Source organism: Physella acuta, unplaced genomic scaffold, assembly GCF_028476545.2.
Source record: "Physella acuta isolate Inbredline_101_S28 unplaced genomic scaffold, ASM2847654v3 ptg001017l, whole genome shotgun sequence".
NCBI lineage: Eukaryota > Metazoa > Mollusca > Gastropoda > Physidae > Physella > Physella acuta.
In genome coordinates this window covers 320,130-347,434 of record NW_026732534.1, presented here as the reverse complement: position 1 = coordinate 347,434, position 27,305 = coordinate 320,130, and the positions used below count along the sequence as shown (strand labels likewise).

The 27,305-nt window shown below is 34.1% G+C and overlaps 1 protein-coding gene across 3 annotated transcripts; it reads right to left on the bottom strand.

The window, feature by feature from the left end:
• Positions 1-265: 265 nt before the first annotated feature.
• On the bottom strand, positions 266-26,225 carry LOC131954650 (serine/arginine repetitive matrix protein 1-like). 3 transcript variants are annotated; one of them, XM_059318433.1, is made up of 5 exons: positions 25,917-26,225; positions 21,108-21,337; positions 11,318-11,488; positions 4,114-4,179; positions 266-2,850 (listed from the first exon to the last, which is right to left on the bottom strand). In XM_059318433.1, exons 1-5 carry the CDS (start codon positions 25,993-25,995, stop codon positions 688-690), a joined length of 2,709 nt encoding a protein of 902 aa, XP_059174416.1. In that variant the 5' UTR covers positions 25,996-26,225; the 3' UTR covers positions 266-687. The 3 variants fall into 3 exon arrangements, with proteins under 3 accessions (XP_059174416.1, XP_059174418.1, XP_059174417.1); XM_059318435.1 differs by lacking the exon at positions 25,917-26,225 and adding an exon at positions 22,066-22,336; XM_059318434.1 differs by lacking the exon at positions 11,318-11,488 and having other exon boundaries at positions 25,917-26,224.
• Between the last annotated feature and the right edge of the window lie 1,080 nt (positions 26,226-27,305).

Genomic DNA, 27,305 nt, shown 5'->3' with positions numbered 1-27,305 from the left:
AGATTGCTATTTCTAAAATTGGTAGGATCGAGTATCATCTAAACGGATGGTATTTTTTCTGACTCAAAAAATATTTTTTTAGATGTACACAAATCAAATATTATATAAGTTATTAAATTAATATTTTATTTAAAAATCGTATATGTTGTTATATTCACCTTATTCTTAGTTTTAGGCGAATAGATGACATTTTTTTAATTTGTAAAAAAAAAAAAATCAGAAATTTTGGCGATTGTGTTAAATAAAAAACCCTATAAGAATATTTTTTTTTATAAAATAACATTTGATTGTTTAATATAATAAAATTTGGCATGTAAAAGTTTACATAAACATTAACATGATGTTTATTAATACTCAAGCGAACTAATGCAGACCAAGTAAACATTTTGTTTCAGGCATCACTTCTCTATACAGCATGTTCAAAACAGTCCACTTTGCATAATTATCACTTACAATCTAATTGCAACCAAAAGAAAAGATAAATATATTGTATGTTAAAACTTAATCTGGTTTAGATTATTTTTGTTTTTAGCAGTATATCCTTTGTATATAAAATATTATTGATAAAATGTATTCAATGATTAACATGGTTACAATAAGTTAGGTATAAAAAATGTTATCCTCCTTATCAAAACTACTACACAGTGTCTTAGATAATACATGATCAAAACAATTTGTGCGCCAATTTTAAATGTCACGAAAATACTTGTCCATTTCCGCTTGAAACCCTGGATCTAAAATTTTGTCTTTTAATTTATCGTCTTCATTTTTTTCTTTTCCTTTTTCTGGTTTTTTGCTAACTGATTGGATAATGTCGTTTAGATCCCGATCCAACATTTCATCTAACCGCTTGATTTCGTCATCCAATGACGTTTGGCGTGCCGGACTTTGGCGCGCCGGTTGAGCTTTTTTATCTTCCGGTTTCGGTTTGTTAGGTTTATCGGGTAGGCTTGCTTTAGCGGCAGCTGCTGCGGCTTTTTCGATGATAGGTTCATCTGGGCGGTTTTTAGCTTTTTGTGGAACTGAATCTCGTGGTGTTTCATGTTTAGGCGGTGTTGCTTGTTTTCTTGGTGGGGGAGATAGGGATCTATCTGGCTCAGGGCTACGTCTTTGCGGTTTCTGTCGATCGGATTTTTGCGGTTCGGGGGAGAGAGATTTTTTTCTTGGTTTTTCGGTTGATTTCTGCGAAGGGATCTGTGGTAAAGGTGGGTATTTTTTCGGAGGTGGGGTTTTTTCGCGAGGTGAGGGTGACCTTTTCGGGGGCGTTCTTTTCCTGTCTGGTGATTGTCTTTTTTGCGGGGTGGCTGATCTTCTTTGAGGGGAAGGTGATCGTCTAGGAGGGGTTCGTCTCTTTTGGGGTGTTGGGGATCTTCTAGGTGGTGTTCGTTTTCTTTCTGGTGTTGGGGATCTTCTTTGAGGTGTTCGCTTTTTCTCAGGTGTTGGTGATCTTTTTGGTGTCCTCCTTCTTTCTGGTGTTGGTGATCTTCTTTGGGGGGTTCGCCTTTTTTCTGGTGTAGGAGATCGTCTTTGGGGTGTTCTCTTTCTCTGCGGTGTCGGGGACCGCCGCGGGGATTTCCGTCTTTTCTCCGGAGTCGGAGACCGTCTTGGAGGTGTTCGCTTTCTCTCAGGTGTAGGCGATCGTCTTTGTGGTGTTCGCCTTTTCTCTGGTGTAGGCGATCGTCTTTGTGGTGTTCGCCTTTTCTCGGGTGTTGGTGATCGCCTGGGTGTTTGCTTTCTTGGTGGTGATCTGTCCGGGGTGTCATCCCTGTGTGACCTCTTGACTTTGTCTACAGCTACTTCCACAAAATCCTTCTCTCTACTGTTTCTTCTTTCCTCCTTACGAACGTGACTGCTGCTCTTCACAACTTCTTCTTTGTACTCCCGTTTATCGTCACGTTTCCTATCTCTACTATCTGTATCACGGCTCTTCTCTGTTCTCTCAACGTCACGGACGTGACTTCGACTATCTCTGACGTGACTTCGACTCTCTCTGACGTCCTCTCTGCTATCCCTGCGTTCCACGTCCCGTTCCCGACTTCTTACCTCAGCAACTATCTCACGACTATCTCTCCGATCGACTTCACGTACTTTACTTCTACTATCCGATCTTCTTTCGTCTTTTAATATTTCTTTCTTTTTCTCGACCTCTCGTATGTTGGATCTACTGTCAGATCTCCTGTCATCTTTTACTTTTTCTTTCTTTGATTCTGTTTTACTTACATCAATTATGGTCTCGTTTGTAACATACACATCGGTTCTCTTATCTTCACGATTGTTCTTGACGTCATTTCTCTCAACATAATTTTCTTTGTTTGTTATACTTTTCTTTTCCTCGTGATTGCTTCTGACATCATACTTCTCATTATGCGTTTCTTTGTTTACACGCTTTACATCATCGTCATTTATTCTCTTTTCTTCGTAGTATTTCTCGGATTTTACATCTTTACTATTGGAATGGCTTCTCTCATCTCTATCTACTTTATGTATCGTTTTCTCGCTATTCGTAACGTCATCTCTTTTATCGGCCTTATTTTTCTCTACTTTGTGGACTTTCTCTTCTACGTGTGTATTCTCAACGACCTTGTCGCTTCGAGCAACAGCGGCAGTAGCAGTGATGACCGCTGTTTCATTGCGTCTGTTGTCCACAGCGTAATGCTCCTTCTCAGAAGTGTGCTTCACTTCCTGTTTATCGGAGTAGTGCCGCTTTTCTTGGCGCGAGTCTGTGATTGGTGGAAGGACCGAGTGTCGGTTGAGGTCCGAGTTGTGGCTATTGGATCTTTCTCTGGTCGGCGAGGGCGACTTTTTCTTTGGGGGTGTGGCACTGCGGACTGGTGGCAGAGGCTCCTTCTTCTGTACACAAGAAACAAAGAGAATTATAAGTGTATAATTTATAACTACGATGTCGAAATGAAGTAAATATGACTTCTTTTGAGAGATTGACGTAAGGTCCGAAAGGTTGAATTCACCTGTTTCCAGAGGCGTAGCGAAGGGGGGCGGGGCGGGGGGCGTATGTCCCCGTGCGCCGACCTTAGGGGGCGCCAAATTGGGTTGGAAAAATAAATTGAAAGCTTGAGGTGTGGGTGCAAATCGAAAGTTTGAGGGGGGGTGTAAATCGAAATCCTGAGGGGGGGACGACGCAAATCGAAAGTTTAAGGGGGGGGTGCAAATCAATAGCTTGAGGGGGGGGGGGGGGGGTGCAAATCGAAAGTTTGTCCCCGGGCGCCGGGAAGGGTCGCTACGCCTCTACCTGTTTCTGTACCCTCGACTTATGATAGTATGGTCAGTACTGCAGCGCTATGCTCGGGTATTTTTAATTTCCTTAAAGTGAGTCAGCGACCCATTTGAGCTGAGTAAACTCAAGGACGATCTACGACAGGGGTCTCCAAACTTTTCAGTCCGAGGGCCGCATTAACTATAGAATTTCAGTTCGGGGGCCAGTTTCTTCCAGGCATGTCTTTGATTTTTCTGGGCAAAGTTCCTCAGCCATCACCAACAAACGGTTTTTTTTCGTGGACAAAAAGATCTCTGCGGGCCGGATGAGAGAACCTCGCGGGCCGCATTCGGCCCGCGGGCCGTAGTTTGGAGACCCATGATCTACGAACTCAAGCCTTGGATCCTAACATGAGATTTTCTTTTTCTACTTGGTTCTTAATTTTAGTGTTGGTAGGGATCCCCCTTGAGCTAATTTGCCGACTCGACAACGCCTCCAACACAATTAAGCATACGTGTCAACTGGTTATGCGCCATTGAGGCCATTGTCTCCTATTTTAGCCTGCTTTTCTTTTTAGATTTGCTTCCATAGCCTTTGTCCAACCAAGAACAAACTACAAGGCAGCAGGTGTTTAATTTTGGAGTTGTCTCTTCTAGAAGAGTGGCTGCCCCCAGCTAACAAGCCTCATCTGCCCGAGCATGAGACTTTGATATGCTTTAACTCCCGGCCACATCGTTCAACCTACAATGTACTAGGTAGTAGTTGCCCAAGAGGTAAGCGTCAAGAGAATAGACCCATGGTCGCCAGCAATCTTAGTTAATGTTAATCCTATGACACCTCTTTGTAACTACTACAGATCTATCTAGTGTTGAGGTACAAAACACCAACGTACAGACACTCACCTGTAGCTTATCGTCATCAAGCTGGACGTGAACATCCCGTGCTGTCAGCTTTGGATCCGAGCCATTCTAAGAGAGAAAAATAAATTGCTTGAAATTGTGAGCGGGGTACCTTTTGAAAACTTAATTTGATTAAATAAGGATATAACTCAAAGGAACTTATAATAACAAATAATACCTAGCCATATGATGCAAATACATTTGGATAGCATGCAATCAAAATTTGGATATTTGGATAAACAATTTTCGAAATTAAAATTTTTTTTTTGCTAAGCCATATACACAATATTCACATTTAGCTAATTCCATGGAAAAAAAATCTTGAGAGACCATCAACTCTGGAAAAATCAAATTCCAAAATCTGTCGTGTTTTCATTTGGAATGTAATCCGCAATCAAAGGAATGATAATTAACCACATGCTGATTTTAAAAATTGTTTTTTTTCTATTATCCGACAATAAGGTAACAGAATGTTTAATATATTGAACGAATTTATCTTGTATTAAGTGTGATAGAGCGATTGCTTTTATGGTAAATGTTTTAAAGCTCATTATTTAATAAAAGTGTCTAGAGATTAGGCAAAAATAATATATTAAGTAACTAAAAGTAGTACGGTTCCTTTATAGAAAAAGAGGTATGATGTATAGGATATAAAATATAAAATGTGACGATAATTATAAAAAGTGTAGCTAATAATCGCAATGTTTAATTATTTTATAAATCAATCATTGGAATCCTATTTTAAAGTGCGTGTTCATTGTCTTGACCGCATGTTAAAATAATGATGACCTGATTAAAAAAAAAACTTATTTTTATAATGACTATATGTCTCAATATAACATATCGATTCTTATATATTTTATATACTTTCAAAAATTATAGATGACTTACAAAAACATATCTTGGTTAAGGTTTAAATAGAGAAGATAAAAGGTAAAAGAGATTTACTTCCAATTTCTAGACGAACAAACAAGATTTCACCAACAGCAAAAACAAACATATAAAACAAGAAAATACAAAATCAAAACAAAAGATATCAATTTTACTTTCAGTTATAAGCTGCCTGACGTTCTCAATGTATGCTGAGCACAGCTGTCATTTGTGCTAATGTACTATACGTATATATATATATATATATATATATATATATATATATATATATATATATATATATATATATAAGTATGTGTGTGCATGTATGTATCCGTGTCTGTGTGTGTGTGTGTCTTTGTCTGTGTACACGTGTGATCCGTGGAATGAACTGTCTTTTATTTTATGATACTGTTAAATGAATGTTAAAGAAACCTTCCTCTGATAAATAAAAAAAAGAGATGCAGGCATGAATGAAACTCCTATGACGGTGTCAAACTGGTCACGCTCCATTGATCCCGACGTAACAAAGGTTCGATCTCTTTGATCGGCAATCTTTACTACCTACAAAGTATGTTGATCCTGTGAGCAGCTATGCGACCATCGACCCGCCGCATTGATCGATATTAATCAATTTTTAATTAAGCAAGTGCACCAATAGTCGATATATTTGTATTAGAATATTCGTTTTAATTTTTTTGTTATATCGTTCATGTTATCCATATAACAAGCAAATAGTTATTACGTATGCAGGTTTATAGCTAGATTATACAGTTTAATATCATTGACGATATTAGTTTATTATATGTTGCCTTTACTAAAGTAATTTTTTAATTCATTTATTGTATTTATTAAAATATTTATTACCATCTTAAAAATTAAGGTCAAACAAAACAAAACACAGTTTAGTAAAATTAGAAATAAAAATATTATTATGACCGATTTATAAATATTATAATTAAAATAAACTTAAGCTTTTAAAAAAATAATAATATTGTAAGTGTTTGGTACAAGGACTAGATTAACAATAACCAAAAAACTACCAAATTAACATTTAGGTAAAGAAAGTAGAAAATAAAAAAAAAATAGTGTGGGTTTATATTAATCATTTTGAAATATTGGCTTTTGTTCATTTTACTGAAAACATTTTTGGCTCAATTCCTCCTGCACACTCGTAAATTTACAAAAAAATTGTAATTATTTTTTTATGCACTGTCCTGTTTCAGATAACAGACCGGACTAGGGGAGATAAATCGGTCGTACAGGGCGTCAAATCAAGGGTGGATATTCAGCTACAAAAATAAATGTTATAATAAAAAAAAATAACTAGATAAACAAACGTGGAAAAAGAATGTTGATGTTCTAATAAGTAAGATGTAGCCATCGAAAAATATTATTTTTTTAATGAGGCACCAGATTTTGATAATCGAATGATTATTTTTAAATGTATAAATGCAATCGTTATCAATTTATGTATATTTTATTTTATTGTTTTTATTTAATAAGTTTCTATAATAACAAATCCTATTTTAGATAAAACTTAATTACTTTTATATTAACTTAATTGCATTACTTGCGAATGTTGTCAATTGTGTTTGTAGTAATAAATTGAGGTGTCCTGGTGGTTCAACGATATACAAAATATTCACATTTGCAAACACACAACAGAAGTGCTAAATTTGGTTTAATTGCGAGTAAATTTATTATAAAGCAAGTAAATTACAACCATAATAAGCGGCTATACAAACATAATTTAAAAATTGTAAAATGTATTTTAATTAAGGCAAATAGTTTTAGAAATAAAATTATAGAATTTTAGTAAAAAAATTATGCAAAAGCAAAGCTGAAACATAGACACAAGACAAAAGTCCAAAAAAAATAGAACCAGGTTTAGCCCGTAAAGTTGTTATTTTCAAGCAGGCATTGTTTCTAATTAAAGTTCTGCTGAGTTGGATAGCACTTACAAGAACATATATGGTAGTGTGTTTATAGAGTAAATTTTAATCTGAACTCAACAGAATATATCTATTGTATTGAACGAAGCCACCTTTAACCCTTCAATAAGCAGATCTCTCCATATATTATCCCTATGACGAATGTCCATTTGAGAAAACCACAGATGACTTGAACTGGCAATTATAATTGTGATTTAATTACGATTTAGATAGACGCAGAAATAACACAGTAAAAAGTTTATGGTATAAACACATCTATATAGCATAATTAAAGATTTAACCAGAAGCTAAGCTTTACAGGTTCATGCTTTACTTTAAATATATATATATATATATATATATATATATATATATATATATATATATATATGTATATATATATGTATATATATATATATATATATATATATATATATATATATATATATATATATATATATATATATATATATATATGGGTGGGTGTGGGTGGGTGTAAATACTACACAATATTGTTAAAAATGTTTGCCTCCTGGGATGGACCACGCCCCCCCCCCCTCTGCAGTCCCATAGCCCCCACCTAGCTGCGTTATGATCTGGATAAGAAATTAAAAAAAAACTGTGCGAACCTCATAATGAACACGCGCAATAATTTTAGATAGACAGTGGACTGATAATATAATGTGAGAGTTAAACGCGTGATTGTAAAAATGTCGTGAGAAATGTGAGTTAATCAGTTTGCTATTTTTAAAAAATAGTTTACCGATTAGGAAATTTGAAAACTACATTTGTTAATAGAATCAATATGTGTTTACACAAGCGTATTCAGTAAAGAGTAAGCCTATACATTTTAAAATTGTATATCTTAAAATATATAATCAAATAACACAATGAAGTAAAACTTGTCTTTTAGTGTATATTAAACAGCAAGTTTCCGATCAAAAAACAAAATTTAAGTTTTGTTTTTATGTGAGTTTGACGGTGGCGAAAAAAAAAAAACCCATATGTAAAGATACTGCTGAACCGTTTTGATCTAAATAATTACCCTGGGTTTTAAAGATTATGTAATTTGTTTTACAATTTTGTCATTTGTGTTAATTGTTAAAATAATCGAGGTAATTAATAAAACACCTTTAATACAATAATTTTGATGCATTACTTTATATATCTTGGTAATAAGTTATGAAAACGTTGTCAACTAAAATGAAAGTAAAAACATTAATATGCGCACATTTTAAAACCCGAATTTCATCTTTCTACAACCTATAATATCAATAACTGGTTCCAGTCATATGTTGTAGTTGCATTGTTTTTTTTAATACATAAAATGTCAACAAACAAAGCGTTCACATTTATATCTGCGGCAATGTAGCATTGCCTGCGTTTTTTATAACCCACTTTCTCAATGACAAAGAATGGGCAATTTACAACAAAAAAAAAGTTCTGTAATGTAAAATAAGTTTGCTTTTATAAAACCATACATATGACAAGAATTGTAAATAATTAATTCATACAAAAGAAAACGTTTTCTTGTACTTAATATATTCTGTTTGAAGTAATACCTTCTCCGTGAACAAAAAAGATGTAATTTTCTAAATCAATTATTCAAACAATTCGTTACATTAGATCGATTTTCTGTCAATGTCTTGACAACATATCGGTTCTAAGTATTTTTGTAAATGTATTTTCGTGTAGTTAAAAATAACAACATTGATTCAAGCCAAAACATGTTGTAACAATTTAGAGAGTGAAGGCAATAAACACGTTGTAATTTTTATACCAAATAAAAATGCAAATTAAAACATTATTTTAATTTAAATAACTTAATCACGTTCGGATTTTGTAATCATTTAGTAATATTAATTTTAATCGTTCTTGTTTTCATCTTTCTCTTCTGACGTCATAGACTCCAGGACACGCCTCCTTAGAATGACCTTCTGGGCGAGGTCAAGCTCCAAAGCAGACCTCCAATTGCTTTCTCCGAACTGGTCCATCTTAGTCCCTCTCCTTTGCCTATCCCAACCTAAATTATGCATTTGAAAACTCCCTCTTCGAGATCTCGTACTTCCTCGTCCTGGCACGTTAACTGACGAGGACAAGTCGTGGCCTATTAGATCCGAGCCTTCTTCTTCGTCGCCCATCTCCAGAGGGTCCCAGTTGCCTTCGGAGTTGGAGCGAACCAAACAGACGTACTTCCGGTGTTTCCGGCTTACATCGATAATTTCCGGAAACTTGGAGTAAGCGGGGTTTAGCGTGCCGACTCGAAGGATTGGAGATTCGGGTAAAGTATCGTTGGCTTCTGTAGATTCAACAGACTCAGAGCGTTGTTCGGAGAGAAATGGAAATCGTTTTGATAAATTAGTTTCGATCTGGGTGTCTGAGAGGGATAGTGTCAGCTTTCTGTGTCCACCAGTTTCACAGTTCATTGTGGACAGTCTTTCAATTTTTGCTTTATCTTCGTTATCTTCGCTTTCGTTTATTTCCTTTTTAGTTTGTTTTGATTGCCTAACCGTCGTGAGATTATCGTCATCGTTAGGATTAGTCGATGATTTACATTCTGGTTCTTCGTCAGATTGGTATTCTCTACTTTCCTCTGTAGAACCCGGCACGTGTTTGATATCTATATTAACATCGTGCTGGTTTTTTATTTCTTTAAATTTCATTTCATTATTGTCTTGTGAAGAACCAGCATCGCAATTTGTGTGTGAACAGCTAGCTTCGCAATCGTCGTATGCACAGCTAGAATCTATGTGAAGGGTCGGAACCACAGTCTCAATAGAATCAACCATTTGAATCTTACAATCGACAACAGAAATATCGTTTTTATTTTTATGAAATGAAGCCGATTCTTTATCATTGATTGAAATCAAATCAGAACCCTCTTCTTCACTACTTGTATTACACTCATCTTTTTCTAAATTATCTGAAGATGTGACTCTGTTTTCGTTACAAGAAAACACATCTACAACCTCAATTTTACTATCATTATCACTTGATTCCCCATCCGCCGCCGCCCCTGCAGCTATCGACGACACATCGTTACCACACTCCTCATGCTGACTAACGTCTGGTATTGGGTTCGAATCCCGTGATGTCAAGCGACGTCTGGTGCTGTTTTTGCGCTTGTCTACTCGCTGCATGCCTGAGTTCTGTTGAGAGGGGGGACAGGATGTTGCTAGAACCAGCATCTATACACATAGCTATTTTTGGAGACCTTTATACTCAGAGACGTAGGTACACATTCCCCCCTCCACCCACCCTAGACTCCCGGCTATATTCAAATACTAACGGGAGTACAGAAATAGGCAACCCTCATTTACACATAAGTTCTTGTCGCTGAGTCTACTCAGCTCTGATGGGTACCTAACTCGTGTTAGGGAAAGTAAAGGCTGCAGGACAAAGTGCTGTCCACACCTTCCCTTCACATGCCGAGGTCAAGAAACATAACAACTCTACTTCATCTTCCCAAATGGATCGCTAGGTCTAAAGAGGATTCTTTACTTTATATTCACATATACATAGGTGCGGACTTATTCATTCCCACTACCCCCTAATATATGTTTATATTTAAAAATAGATGAAATATTGGCCGCTAATTGCGAGATACCCAGTACTAGTTTTTCTACTGCTAATACTACATTACACATTTAGCAACTGAAAAATAAAGGTCTCCAAATATATTGGTGGCAATGCTTTCAAACATTTTATAAAAATAGACTTATCTCGGCTTTTACCTACACTTATGGTTTTAAAATAACCGTATATCAGTATAAGTTACATATATCAACCAGATTGCTATTCTTTATCTATATAAAAACACTGAAAAAAAGAAGTCCCCTTTTTATATGTATCAAAACAACGTGATGGTATGTATGGTTAACAAATTATCTCTGTTACGATGTGTTTAGTAAGGTTAGTGTTAGTGTTAGTAGAAGCAGGTGGGGAAAGGTGTTGGCTGGGGTAGAAGGGAACAATATTAGGTTAGGATTAAAATTAGTATACACAAATTGCAAGAAGAAATGTGTTAAGAAAAAGCTAAAAGATGATGTTAGTGCAAGCAAAAGTGTGTTTTTTAAATCAATTTTACGGATTGTATTTTGGATCGCTATGTATCGAACGCTTTTGGCTACGACTAAAACATTTTTAAAATAATTATATTTTATTTCTTAGCGATTTTGACATTCTGTTTTAAAATGCATGTAATCTGTTTTGGTTATTAGGTTGGAAGTTAGTAAGCAAAACAATATCGAAGAAATGCAGTTTTAAGAAAAAATACAACATCATAGTTACGTGTCGCGGGGGGCTACTCATCAAGCCAAACAGTGTTTCAAAAATTTGTAACTACAGATCTAAACACATCTACTCTAGAGGTCAATGTAAACATTACGTCACACCGAGCATACCTGCTTCCGGATAGCTCTGACGTCATCGGTCAGTGTCGGTAGCGGGGTCGGCGATCTTCGCTCTTCTTCTTCGTCTTTAACGTTGGTGTATTGGGAAATATCGACACTTCCCCACCCAGTCTCGCTCCGCTCAAGGGGTTTGAACTCATCCTCTGTCGAGCGGCCGTTACTCTGTGGAAAAGTTGGTACTGGGCTTCACATAGCGAGGAACAGCGAGGGTGGGTGAAAATGTCCTTCCCATTTTTGATCAATCCCAATTTCTTTGTATACTTTTTTTTTAAATTTCAGTTTTTAATTATGATTTTCGCAAGCACTATTTTTCTTTGGAAAACGTGTTTTGTTTTCTATATATTAAAATGTTTTTTTTAAATAACAGTTTTTAATTAAGATTTTCGCGAAGGCTTGTTTTTTATGGAGAAATCTTAAGTTGTTTTTTATATTTATATTTTTTTTTAAATATATTCTTTTCATTTAGATTTCCGGTAAAGTTTGTTTTACTTTTTTATACACTTAAGTTGTTTCTTTATACATTATTTTTTAAAAATATCTTTTTTTTTTTATGGTCTTCTCAAGCAATTGCTTTGTTGTGTGTTTTTTTCTGTAAAAATTACGCTGTTTCATTAAATATTATTTTAGATATCAGTTTTTAATTAAAATCTTCGAAAGATTTTTTTCCCATTCTTTTCTTTTAGTTTTGTTTTAGGGGTCGTCCATAAATGACGTCACACTAGTAGGGGGGAAGGGGGGGGGGGGTCCGTAATTATGTGACGGTGTGTGATGAGCGGGAGGGGTGTGTCCAGATGGTGTGACGTCACACTTTTGCATTATAAAATGCAATGTTGAAAAAAAATTAATTTTAGCGGTTATTTCGCGTTTTAGAAAAATGTTTTAATAAATTGTAATAGAAATTGATTAAAATACTCTATGTTGACATAGTTCAGAAAAGATTTTAGAAAAATATCGTATTTTAAGAAAAATTCAACTGCAATTTTGAGGGGGGTTTGAGGCTGACGTCGTTTTAGGGGGGCGGGGGGTCTGGCTTTTTGTGACGATGTGTGACTGAGGGGAGATGTAGGGAGGTAAAAAATCTTCAAAAAAGAGTGACCTCATTTATGGATGACCCCCTTATTTCATAACCATCGCGTGTAAAGCAAATTGTGATGAAAACTTATTGGTTTCTTTTTTATACAATTTCTATAATATCGATGTTTTAAAATATATTTAAAGAATGTGTTTTATTGATTAGGTTCTATTAAATACAAATTCGAAAAACTCAATATGTATGTCTGTTCCCATGACTACGTTCAGACACAACGTGGTTGTAAATGTAATTATAATGTAAGCATGACTAGCACAGTTTGTTTCATTTTCTTTTATTATTTATTAAACGCAAACAAAAATCGATTTTTTTTTGTGTTTTTACATCGCCATAGGATCTTTTAAAATGTAAAATAAATAAAATAAAACATACCGGAATTAGACATAGACGCTTATTTTTCCTAAAAATTTTTAGAATGTTCATCGCTTCTTAAACTCGTATTTTAAAAAAATAAAAAGATATAGGCATACATTTTTTATCATTTTTTCCCCCATTCAACTCGTATGAATATATATTGTTTTGTTAGCGTTCTCGTTTGTAAATAACTTTTTATTAAACAAAAAACTTTTCTACATTTTAAACTACATGCATTTTAAAGCGCGCCTGTTGTTTTTTTTTTTAACAATAATATCCTCGACTTTAACTTCAGTATCCATGGAGCCCTCACTGTTGTTGCTCAACAACTATTCAGACATTGTGGATACGCTATGCCATACACGGTCGTAACGTGCGTCATTACCCCTTATCATTCATCCAATATGCAATGCTCAAGGGCTTGATTAGGATCGGGAAAGCCGTTGCGTGTCATTGTGGAGAGGGTAATTCTAGTTCAGACTTCCGTTACACGAAATGGGTGGGAAAGGTGGCGGTGTTGCAGTATTGAGCTATCAATTCTAAATAGTTCGATAAGTTCAGCTTGGTTTGATATATATATATATATATATATATATATATATATATATATATATATATATATATATATATATATATATATATATATATATATATGTAATTAATATATATATATATATATATATATATATATATATATATATATATATATATATATATATATATATATATATATATATATATATATCATCCACGACGTTAAAGTTACAAATAGTTAAAGCAGAATTGATATTTAGTATTGAGAAATATTGATGATCGATGCTAGGAACGACTAAGTCAGGAAGAGAAAAATGACTGGCTAGCAACCGTGACCCAACACCGGCACAACAAGACGAGCAAACAACAGGCGTCCCATAGCAACCGAAGCTTCCTGTCGGAACAAGATCGGTAAACATCGAAGGTGAGAAGATCGATCGGTGTTCGATTAATCGATCAGGTGATCGATTTTGTTGGCGAAGCAGAAAAATAACCGCGATGAAAATTTCAAAACGTATTGTTAAAACAATGGCCTCCTATAGGGTCAGTGATTACAAGTTGAATTACTTTTCATTTAGTTACGCTAGTTATTTAAAATCAATTACGCATCGATTATATTTTGCAATATTTTACTCAATATTTGTAGGATTAAAGTTAAGAGACTTAGATTCGGTAATATTATTTTTGCCATAAACTTAATCACAAACTTTAATTACAAGTCAACAAAGATTTGCAACAAGAGGTTTAGCTAATTAATCAATTTTAATGATTGCTCATTTAAATGTGTGTTAAGCAGTTTTAAAAAATAATGTTTTTTTAATTAAAACTTACAGTACATTTAAAAATATCTAATTTTAAGGCAAACAGAAACGGAGAAAGGCGTATAAACCGCAATAGATGCACGAATTATTTGATTACCACTTGAAAACACCGTAATAAATCGTATCTGAACACTATAATTTATTATAACCCTTATACAAATCATATTGCTCCCTTCAAACCGAATTTCTTTTCAAAACAAAATAAGTTTGTATGGTAATTTTATGTGTCCATAACAATTATATTCTTTTACGATCATTTCTTTCAATTAATACTAGGCCAGTGTGGTATTTTCGTACAAATTTATTACATGTTTCATTTATTCATTTTAGTAATGCAACTATTATAATTGATTTGTAATAATTTATAATTGTCTTTTTGCAATTACTAAATACTTAAATATATGTGTTGCAGAGAAAAATATTTTTTGTTGTTTAAAATTTGTAAACGCAGCGAAACGTTTAAAATAACCAATTGATTTATACAATGGATTTTCCTTGCACTTTTGGTTCGCTAACATCTGATTCAACTTCACACGGGCAGAAGGACAGTGCGATTAACTGTAAAATCAAATCACCCGACAATGGCCTAAAACATCACAACGAAAAAATATGTTTCTAGCAACGGTGTTAGAGATTATTTTCCCGTAGATTTTCGGTTCAGATTTGTTTTTACTTTCTCGTATATACGAAGTATAGAGAAAGTATTGTAATCGTGCACAAAAATAACATGAAATTTTGACAGTTTTCACCGTTTTACTCCTCAGTCCTTCATTACATCCGGGGTATAGAGGACTTATTTTAATTGGGCAAAAATTATCAATCCAGATTTATCAAAATTAAGAGGTTTTATGCGTAATCCAGTCAGAAAAACTGGGCTTTGCAATTCTGTCCGTTTTCTGTGTGTCTGTCTGTGTGTAAACACGATAACTTGAGTACCGTTACAGCTAGGTTGATTAAATTTTATATTTAAGTATTTTATCAAAATCGTAGATCCGTATCAACTTTTGAGCGATTTCCGATAACCGGAAGTGGTATTTTTTCTACTTTGAATTTTTCAAAAGCCTATAACTTGAGTACTATTTCAGATAGATAAATGAAATTTCACATTTAAGTCAAAGATCTAATTCTCTACCTTCTGTTAAATTTTGAGTAATTTCCGTTGACCGGAAGTAGTAATTTACGCTACTTCCGATTTCTCAAAAAACTAATGTAAATTTTTAAAGTACTAATAATATTGCGCACTATTATGCACTTTTTATTTGGCGTTCACTTGGTGTGCACTTCTTTTGTCTACGAGATTTTATTCTATTTTTAAAACTTTAAGTATTTAAAATTGATTAAAAATCATGTCTATAGCCCGAGTTCCCATCCCCTGTTGTTTTATATAAGAATATTCGAGAAAGTTTAGGGGAGATCACTCCCGGTTTATTTTAAATTCAATTTCAATTTGAATTTTTTTAAAAATAAATAATTTGTCACAAGTTTTGTTTAAGTGTATCTGCCACTCCCCCACCTGTACAGTCAATGTGAATTTGTTAAAAACATAATTAGAAGTTATTAATATATAATATAAAATTTTAAAAGGCACATAAATATTGAGTAAAAAGGGGGAATGAGGTGTACATTTAGAAGCTGTACATGCATGCATGACTTTGAAAAATGGAATAATAAAATAAGCCAACATGTAAAAAAGTTAGTGATAAGCTGAATATATTGTTACAAAGAGCGATAAAAAAACTATTAGATAATAGTAGCAGATAGAGGTAATTTCAGAAGCGTTTTTAATACTGCAATTAGTATTCAATATATAATTTATACCTTTGATAACCTGTATATATATATACATATTTTTCTAAAAAAGTCTTTCATAATCCCAACCCCTGGAAGTATAATACGTTTCCTAAGACTATAGAAAACACGCATATTTTATCCTAAATTTATTAAACCGTAATTTCAGTAAACAATCACACACTTAAAAAAACAATTGTTTGTATATGTAATCATAAATAAAAACATAGGTAGACATAATATTCGTAGAAATATAAGGCAGCCTGATAAATAATCAATGCATATATATATATATATATATATATATATATATATATATATATATATATATATATATATATATATATATATATATATATATATATATATATATATATATATATATATATATATAATTTAAGCGGGCTGGTAGTGTGTCAGTCCGTCATCGCTATAGATTTTGAAAGTCTCTCCCTGTGCGCGGACGGCCGGTTAAACTTGTTGTTCGGCGGCGGTTTAAATGACGCCTTGGTTTCGGGGAGGAGAGATGTTTTGGCGGACGTTCGTGAGAGCCACGTCTGAAGGAATATTTGCCCCAATGCAGGGACCCGTACCAGCGGGTAAACTCTGAGGTAATATCCATTTCCACACCGTGGCGAAGTACGGATATGCATATATGTATATAAAGGCATATCTATAATATAAGCGGGCTGGTTCGTGAAGGCGTCGGCTCTCAATTTTTATTTACCGTAATTTAATTTTTGTGAATATACATATTCGCACCAAAGTGCTACCGACAACCACGCGCAGTATATCTACTACCGACACCCGCGAAGCACGCAGTGCGGTAAACTCTGAGGATACCGATATATATATATATATATATATATATATATATATATATATATATATATATATATATATATATATATATATATATATATATAATATATATATATATATATATATATATATATATATATATATATATATATATATGTGTGTGTGTGTAATGTATTTCGATGAAAGTGGATTTGTAAGATTGGAGGTTGGGAACTTAAGGTCAGTGGGGAGATGTTGAGGTGGATGTGCTGCACGTGTGGTAAGGCTGGAGTTAAAAATGACGATATTAGAGTTATGGGGGACGTAGGTAAGGGTCAGCCCAGATTACCCTTCTCTTCCCCGTGGTGTAATGTAAACCGCCGACAAATAACACGCTTTCCCGGGCGTCCGCGCCCATAGGGGGGGGGGGAGCCCGTCGCCATTCTCCATCATAAAATACCACCACCATGCCTGCGAAGACAAAGTGCCTATACTGATGACTGACGGAAGGACTGATACAACCTGGCGGCTTGCATTAGAGACGGACATGCCGGCTTATAGGGCTGGTAAGTAGGTCACCAACCCGTTCTATGCCTCATGGAGGTTTTATTGAGCCGTAGAACTGGTTGGTGACCTACTTATCAGCCCTTTTTTTTCTCCGTTTGGAGGGCACTTGATATTTTCGGGGGGGGGGGGCTGACTACATTTACCGGAGTGGGGCGTCGGACGCTGGTAAAAGTATGTCTTCCATATACATTCCATATCGTACGGTGGAGGCGGGGGGGGGGGGGGTGCGAAGATATGCCTGGAAGAAACTGGTCTTGTGTATGTTACCTGTAACGTCCGCGGAATTTTATAAAGCGCCATTGTCCAGAATGTCGCTCTCCGGTTGGACCAAATGTCTACAAGTGGTAGTCCCAGTGTGTTTTGCCAGCTTCCGTCCATTTGTTAGGCAATTTTCTATCCGCACTCCGTTTACCTGAACATATATAGACATAGTTCTCCTTCCGGTCAAGTAGAATTATTTATCGGCCTCATTCCAGTTGTGCCCTTGTGGTGCCAACATATTGGCTAGTAGACTTGTTTATAATTAACTACAGGCCCGGAGTGTAGACGTGTTTATACTAACGGTATTCGGCCATACTCGAACAGATAGGTGGCATGTTGCTTAGGCGCATGTGGTATTGGTCCAGCACCCTTTGGGGGTGTCCATACTGTCGATTCGTATATACGTAGGTTTATGTAGGTTTAGGCTTTTCAAAATGGCTTTTGGGGTGTCCATACTGTCGATTCGTATTTACGTAGGTTTAGGCTTTTCAAAATGGCTTTCGGGGTGTCAATACTGTTGATTCTTATTTACGTAGGTTTATGTAGGTTTAGGTTTTTCAAAATGGCTTTAAGCTTTATTTATACGCTTGAATGGCCTACTTAGTTGAGGTTGACGTGCAGGCTTGTTTTTATGCGCCCCTGATGGGCTTTGAGGCTTTGTTTTGCTTAGGCGCATGTGGTATTGGTCCAGCACCCTTTGGGGTGTCCATACTGTCGATTCGCATTTACGTAGGTTTATGTAGGTTTAGGTTTTTCAAAATGGTTTTTAGCTTTATTTATACGCTTGTATGGCCTACTTGTGGCGAAGCACGGGTATGAGCTAGTTATTTATACGCTTGTATGGCCTACTTAGTTGAGGTTGACGTGCAGGCTTGTTTTTATGCGCCCCAGATAGGCGTTGAGGCTTTGTATAGTACCTGTCACTTTTGGTCTAACTAGTATTTATATATATATATATGTATATATATATATATATATATATATATATATATATATATATATATATATATATGTGTGTGTGTGTGTATGTTTGTGCGCGTGTGCGTGTGCGTGTGCGTGTGTGTGTGTATGAAAATGGCTACAAGCGTGTGCGTGTACGTGTGTGTGTGTGTGTGTGTGTGTGTGTGTTTGTGTGTGTGTGTGTGTGTATGAAAATGGCTACAACATATAAACCGCAAGTTGACAATTGAAATTACGGATACTCTCGTACAGTTTGTTGTTTCCTAAGGTGTAGATATAAAAAGTGAAACGAATTTTATGTACGCATACATTCTAACTAGAAGAAGTTAAGTAGCGCCTATACGTATCACTTCACTTCTTGCTGTAGTTAGCCTGTTTTGGAAATGATGTGACCCAAAAATTTCGTTGTTTGATCAAACATTCAAAAATAGATCAGTTTTAGATTAGTTTGGACTAGTTTTAAATATTTAAAAAGTATTTATTTGATGTTAAAGAATTAACATTTTTTTTTTAAATTTAATTTTTTAATCACTTTCGTTTAATTACACAAATAACCTAAAATATAACTAGAAAATATGTGAATATTTTTGAAAAAAAAAATCAAATATGAGTCTATTTTAAACGTCTAAATAAAATAGCAAGCAATGTGATTGTAACACTCAAATATTAAACGCCAGATTAGGCCAAGTCTTCTTCCTGTATTTCATCCATTTAGAAAACGACATTATAATTTAAAAAATCAGTAACAGAGTTTGACTGATGTAGTCGTAAATAAATAGACGAATGCACTCAATAGAGTGGCAAATGGGTGTTGTGATTTTTATGGTAGCTCTAGAAGTCAGCATGTCCTTGTCATTTGCAATTTCAACGTTTTTAACGTCATCAATCCTATATATAAATAAATATATATATATATATATATATATATATATGTATATATATATATATATATATATATATATATATATATATACATATATATATATATATATATATACATATATATATATATATGTATATATATATATATATATATATATATATATATATATATATATATATATATATATATATATATATATATATATATATATGTATATATATGTATATATATATATGTATATATATATATATATATATATGTATATATATATATATATATATATATGTATATATATATATATATATATATATATATATATATATATATATATATATATATATATATATATATATATATATATATATATATGGCACTGTTTTAAACCCGCCACCCTGTCCTAAAAAGGAATCATGCTGTTTCCACAGCTATCAATCTATACTATATAACGTCCAGTTATCCTAAGCTAAATATCAACAAAGAAGACTCATTTGAAACGGAACGGTTTTGTTGTTGGCTCCTTTAGACAATGGCTAGGGATATGTAGAACTAGCAAATAACCCTTTGGTGATTATTAAGGTTCTATTGTAACCTAATATGTTTATAAGTTGCATCAGCGTGATATTATATACATGTTTTGTTGTCTTGTTTTGTATGGTCTTGTCAGAAAATTTGTGGTAAAGTTTCACATGAAGGGCTAAGACAGATTTAAAAAAAAATAAAGTTTTTTTTAAATTCAATGCACGTTCGATGGACTAAGGAAAATATTAAAAGGAATTTTAAAAGAAAACAGCAAGGTTAAAGTACAAATGAAAAATAATATCAAAAGTTTACAGGGAGTTAATCAGACATTGGATCGAATAGCAAGTTGGAAGTGTTAGTTATATTGATATTGATCATGAAAGCAAGCAAGATTATTTTACTTGTCCAATCCATAATTGCCATGGCGATAGCAGATTGTTTATAGCCTAAAGGACAGGCGCATTTTTTTTTTGCCAAGCAGTAAAGCAAAAAAAACAAATATGGAAGGCCACCACGATGTTTTGAAAGTAATTCTTTTAGAACATTTTAAATCACTATTTAAGTTTTAGAGACCTAATTGAAATGGTGATAATAAAAATCAAATTTAATACTTAAAGTAAGAGACAACATTTACAAAAATGTACTTTACAAAAAAAATACTTTTATTGGCTATAATTTCTTCTGAATTAAAAAAAGTTCTAACTTTTCGGCACCCTCCAATCCCAAGTTCGGTCTTTAAAAATATTTTATAACTGGTCAAAATTTCTATAGCAAAAGTTCCCTGCCCATTATAAACATACGAAGAAAATAGGAACTGAACATTCAGTACAAAAAAGTAATGAAACCTTCCACTTATTATTTATTTTAACAGATGACTACATTTGATAATCAAGGGTGGTATTTCGGATTTAAACTTTAAAGTAAACTGCAGAAATCAATAGACTTCAAGTTGAAATGTACACGAAGAAAAAGGAAATATTTTTTTTTAAATATATCGGAAAGGCTAAATAGTTAAATACTTCAGCTTTTAGATGGTAATCTTTACTACAAAAGTCTTACATTTGAGAACATCAATACAGAAGAAAGACATCTAGAAGGATAGGTTCAGGTTTTATATTTTACTTCTATTCGACACGACAACTTTGATAAAAAAATAGCCTACAAAAAAAACCATTCTATCTAATAGTATAAACTACAACTAACCTCGCTTTCCGTGCTACCGTTGCTCCCCTTCTCTTTCAGCTGTCTGTAAGCGATGATTCTCTCATACAGCGTCATGTTGTTCTTCGTGGCCACCGCCGGATGCCGTTTCTGGGATCTCCGGATGATCCTCCGGGCAGCCTTGTGCTCCGGAACCAGGAGCGAGTCGACCACCTCCCCCAGTTTCTCGCGGTTCTTCCTCTTGCGTGGTTTTGGTTCGTCTCCAGGCAGGCCTGCGGGAACAAAGTACCGCAAGACGGGTTAAAATAGCATCAATTTAAAATTTTATTGATTGGGTATCGATTTAGTTTTTCAGCGCAACTTTCTTCGAGAAATCGATTTTGGTAGCTTCTGGTTATTGAGTTGTTTTAAAATAAAATCAATTCCATACGAGATTATTTCGATTTCATCACAACACTATTTACCCATATTGAGAATTATGTACAAAAATGTTAAATAAACTAAAAATTTAAGGTGAGGGTACATTAAAGGAAACAATACATTTTTTTCCTTAAAATTATGGAAGACCTAAAAAAACGTTCTTTATTAAATCGTTTTTAACCATACATTATAAGCTTTTAAGGAGACAGTGTAGTTTAAATCGAATCCAAGATAATGCGATACAAATTTACTATTGGATAGTTTTTATTTTATTTTTTTATTTTTTTCTTCAACACCACAACATTTTAAAGACTTTTTGTTCTTACACAATATTTCTATATCCGTTTTTCAATACGTTTGTGCCATCACTAGTAAAAATTACAACAAAAACACATTTAAAATTGTTCATGCCTATATTATTATTTATACATTTGTTTTAACTTTAATTTATGAAATTAAAACTGTGTTTTTTTATCTGTTTTATATTCAAAACAAGCAAAATTATTCTAATACGAAAGCCGATTTTTATTATCGTGGACATTACAAACAATGCAATTGAAAAACACTCTAAATAACCTACTAGTTCTAAAAAACAGGAACTTGCGAGAATCACATTTAACCGTTGTCCTGAGACTCGATGAAAGAGATATTAAAACACATCTTCATCACGTGATCTAACTCAAGTTGAAAAAAAACAAAAACAACTCTAACAACCGAAATGTGAATTAAAAGCCGACTCGAACTCGTGGAAAATCTCAAAAAACTAGTGGCCTTATCAACAGGGGTAATGGCTTTAAATACGGCTCCACGGAGCGGGGAACGTTCGATTGATTGATGAAATTAACCGCCGTATTCCAATATCGCGTGACAAGCTTGATTAAAAACACGTGAACAATATCGGCCAATAAAAACAAGCTTTAGAAATACAATTCAACAACAGCCAATGATTTCGAGTCCTCTTTTTTTACTTCGTGTACCATCAACAATAACAGTATTGTCAATACGGACGTCATATGGGGATCGTTGACTTGAAGTTGGTGGAACCCCATTTCGAAATACGAGATGGTTCAGTAACTAGGGTGGTTTCCCTTTGGTGTGGCGTATTGATTTATACAACGATCATATAACTTCCAGACGGGGGGAAGGGGGGGGGAGGGTTTGGATGGTTACGAAGGCAAAGGAAGGGGAGGATATATTTTTCTTTAAAAAAAAAGGGAAACCAATATTGGCATGAGTTATTGTAATGATGTTCCACATGGCTTGGCCGGAGAGTGGTATGTTGACTCTGAGAGACGGGCCGCTACTAGTAGGGTGGGAGCGTGGTAGAAAATAAAATCGAAGAATCAATGAAGTGATTGACGCGGCTATAATTCAATTTTCAGCTTTATCTGCGGTTACTGCCGTGTTGTCTAGATACGTATATGTACACACGCATAAACATAGAGACGGGTGGCATTTTAGGTGTATGAAGTTTCACCAACTACAAAATTTACTGATAAAAAAGGGCGTGTGACATTATGAGGTCCCGCACCGGGTGACACCCGACCTAGCGACGCCCTTGCATATCACTATCCCATCTCTATGTCCTAAACTTACCTCTAATTCTAGCTGAACTGGGGGAGGGGGTGTTGATAAACCGAGGGTAATATCCTACCGCAGTTTTTTGAGCGTAGGTAATGTCCAGGGGATATCTGACATGGGTAATTGTCTCAGGAGTAATGACTGGGGGGAGGACGTCTGGGGATAGTTGAAGGGGGGGGGGGGGGTTAGGGTGAGGGTGAGGGTAAAGTCCTGAACCCAAAATAAAATGCATATTATATAAAATTACTGTATATATTATGTACACACAAATATATATCAATATATATATATATATATATATATATATATATATATATATATATATATATATATATATATATGATTATGTTAGGCTGTTTTTATTAGTAAAGAAGTGAAGTTGTAAGGATCAGCTTCAGAAACGAATTCACCAATTCTCTCAGTTTTACGATTTAATATTTATTTACTTTTAGATCTTTTCTCCTAATTTTTGTAGCAATAAAAGGCCGGTTGACAAAGTAGAAACTTCAAAACTGATTTAAGCTTAGACCAAATTTGGAGCCCAGTAATATAATTTGTATACAAAAAGGGCTGGGTTAGTCTTGTTTTATCAATGTTTGTACTTCAGGTTTTGAAACAATGCGGCTTAACTGCACTCAACGTGTGAGTTCATCTGGTAAAGTAATCGATATTTACATGATAGGGTACCGTGATGTTATAATCCATGATCCATGATCGATTTCTTTGAGTGTTATCGATAGGAATGTGGGATTGGATTAGGTTATTAGGATGTTATGGTTAGGGAGAGGTTAGGGTATTATGATTAGGAAGATGTTATGGTGTTAAAGTTAGTGAGATGTTAGAGTTCGGGAGATTAGGGTGTTATGGTTATGGTATTAAGGTTATTGAGATATTGGGGTTCCGAGACGTTAACGTGTTATGGTTAGGAAGTGGTTAGGGTGTTATGGTTATGTAGGTTCACAACCCCTTCTCTCCCCCACTCCACACATGATTATAACCAAACCAACCACCCATCTGTATCCCTCCCCCCCCCCTCCCCAAACACAATTCATAACGCAAGTGTCTTAAACATTTTTACTGAACAGTATTAAAACCACTGCAATTTTTCAACCCTGTCCCCACCTCTTCCCACCTTTTCCTCAGCGCTAGTGCGTAGTTTGTGTTCACAAACGAAAAATAGCCATCCATCTGAACTCTCCTATCCTTGCTCACCAGATCACCGATTCGACAAAAACATCCACTCAACAGCTCATTTACATATACAGGGATAGACCATAACAAACGACACGCAATTTTAGCCAGTTCAGATCCCTCCCCCATACCACATCTGGTCATCAAAACGTCGTCGTAAAAAGTTAGACAACCACCCACCCACCCACACACATACACACACACACACACACTCGTTCACCCCCTCTCCATAAATCGAAAGTTGAATGATTTGTTATCATTGATTTCTTTTTGAAAAAGTTATGTAAAAAAAAAAAATCTACATAAAATCTCTAACCCCGGCTCTCGAATAAAATCACCTGGAAATAAACCCCCTGACAAAACCCCCTGACAAAAACCCCATGACACAGAACCCCCTATACATAAACAACTTTTTGGACATACATCTCGAGACACAAGCACACTAACTCCTCCCCCCCCCCCTGAACAACACTCGGACATACATCACGGAACACACCACAACCAAAGACATTGCTACATAAACGTTGCTAAGCAAAACAAACAAACAAAAAAAAACGCTCCTCTGTGACAACCCCACAGATCCTAGATATAAACTACCTAGCCTATAGAGACTGAAGTCAAATGTCAGACACTCAAAATTTGACATTTCAACTAGAGTTGTAGTTCACTACAACAAGATTGTTTTTAGATATGACCATTCGAGGCTAATGAAATATAGATTTAAGGACGGTGTGGCTTAGCGGTAGAGCACTAGATTGCTAACACGAAAGTCGAGTTCGAATTCGAGTTCAAGTTAGTAGAGCGTCCATGAGTCCACCCAGCCCTGATGTGTACATAACACACGTTAGGAAAAGTAAGTTCAATAGGTACACACCATTCCCTCATATTACTAGGCCACAGAAACTTTATTTCATTTGGCCCAAGTTCGATAGATGAATTGAAATGTATCAACACTTATGTATTATTTTTTTAAAAATTCCTGCCCATAAATATAATAGTTTTTTTTACATTCCTAAATGCGTTGTATTTTAAGTTTTCTAATTTATGCCTATTACCAAACAATATACTATTTTTAAATATTTTATACTAGGCTATATATTATATATTGTATGTCTTATTTAAAATATTAATAGTTAATAATTCAAAGGGAGAGTATTATATTTTAGAACAAGCAACACGGTTACTTAGTTACTTCCCCTTGTACATTTAACTGCAAAAATACATCGTTGATTACCAAAAACAACATACGTTTAAGATCAATCGCAGGAGCGATACCTCTTTGCAGTTCAACCCATCCGAACTTTATATATATTAAGAGTAGAATTTCTATTACATATATTTTTAACTGCAATTTTAATTAACTTTCTATCATATTACGCAACGTTATATATATATATATATATATATATATATATATATATATATATATATATATATATATATATATATATATATATATATATATATATATATATATATATATATATATATATATATATATATATACATATATTTATATATATATATATATATATATATATATATATATATATATATATATATATATATATATATATATATATATATATATATATATATATATATATATATATATATATTCAGAACAACGTCGAAGGTCATAATATAAAAACCACGTACCGGTTGGCGTTCGAGATGGCCGATGTTTTGGTTTGGTCTCTTTGTCTGTTGGCGTGTTTGTACTTTCAGCTCTTGACATTTTCTCATGCAGGATTGTTTATTTCTTATTCAACCCTAGAGAAAGTCTGTACTAGTTGCTCCCCTTTCTGATAGTTTTAACATTGAGAATTGATTTTCACAGTTGCAGCCCTTGTGGAATAATCTACAGTTGTGGCCCCTGAAGCAAGTAAAATTTCCCAAAGCCGCGAACGGCTAATGTTTTATTCTGATCTGTATGGGCTGTGCTGTTTTGAATAAATTAAGTTCCTACTCTTTGTTGATCGATTTAAATGTAGTTTTCAACCTATGAAAGAAAAAATAATAATTTGTTGTTACATGTAATTTTATTGTAATAGAAATAATGGCAATAACTAAATAATTAGTATATAAATAAATACGTATATATAGGCATATATATATATATATATATATATATATATATATATATATATATATATATATATATATATATATATATATATAATGAATGAACAAATAAACAAATTCTCTTTACAAGCGTTCGAAGTGCTCGCTGCTTTCTTTAAAATGATTCTTAAATATCGATGAAAAACAGAAACAACATAAAGAGAAACACGTGATAGCCGCTGCAACTCGGAGGTAGTTTAGCACTTGATGAACCTATAAATAACTGATTGCAGCGCCATGTGAACAACGCTAATCAGATGGTAAAAAAAAGTATGAGTTTGTTGCTGTGTATTGAGTTAATTAGTTCACTCATTTCTAAACTGCATTTTAAAATGTATGCCTGTCCAGTTTTTTTTTTTTTTTTTTTTTTTTTTTTTTTTTTTTTGCTGCACCTTTTAAAATGTACGACTAAGCCCTATTTTTTAAAGTCCTATGTAAGAAATCAATGTAACTGTTAAGATGTTCTTTAAAGATAAAAAAAAAACAACGTTTCCTTCAATATACAACATTGACAATTCGAACTTTAAAAAAATCATTAGTAAGTATCGTCCATTATGCCTGTCGAAAGAAAATATCCCGTAACCCATACATCAACCAAATGACCAACAAGTAAAACGTACGTTATACCATATAACAGCCCTGCACATGAAAATGTTATACACTCTGCACCCTAACAGCCTTAAAATATTTCTATGTATAGGGGGCCTACATACATCGCCAGTGCTATTGACATAAATGTCTTGTATGTATCCTTACACCACCAGTTTTACTTACCGGAGTTTCTTGTGTGTTTACATACAACACCAGTCCTACTTACAGAAATATATACATACGCGTACTGAAGGAAATACCTGGTATAAAATGCACCATCAAATAGTCCTACTGAACAAAATACCTGGTGTAAAATGCGCCATCAAATAGTCC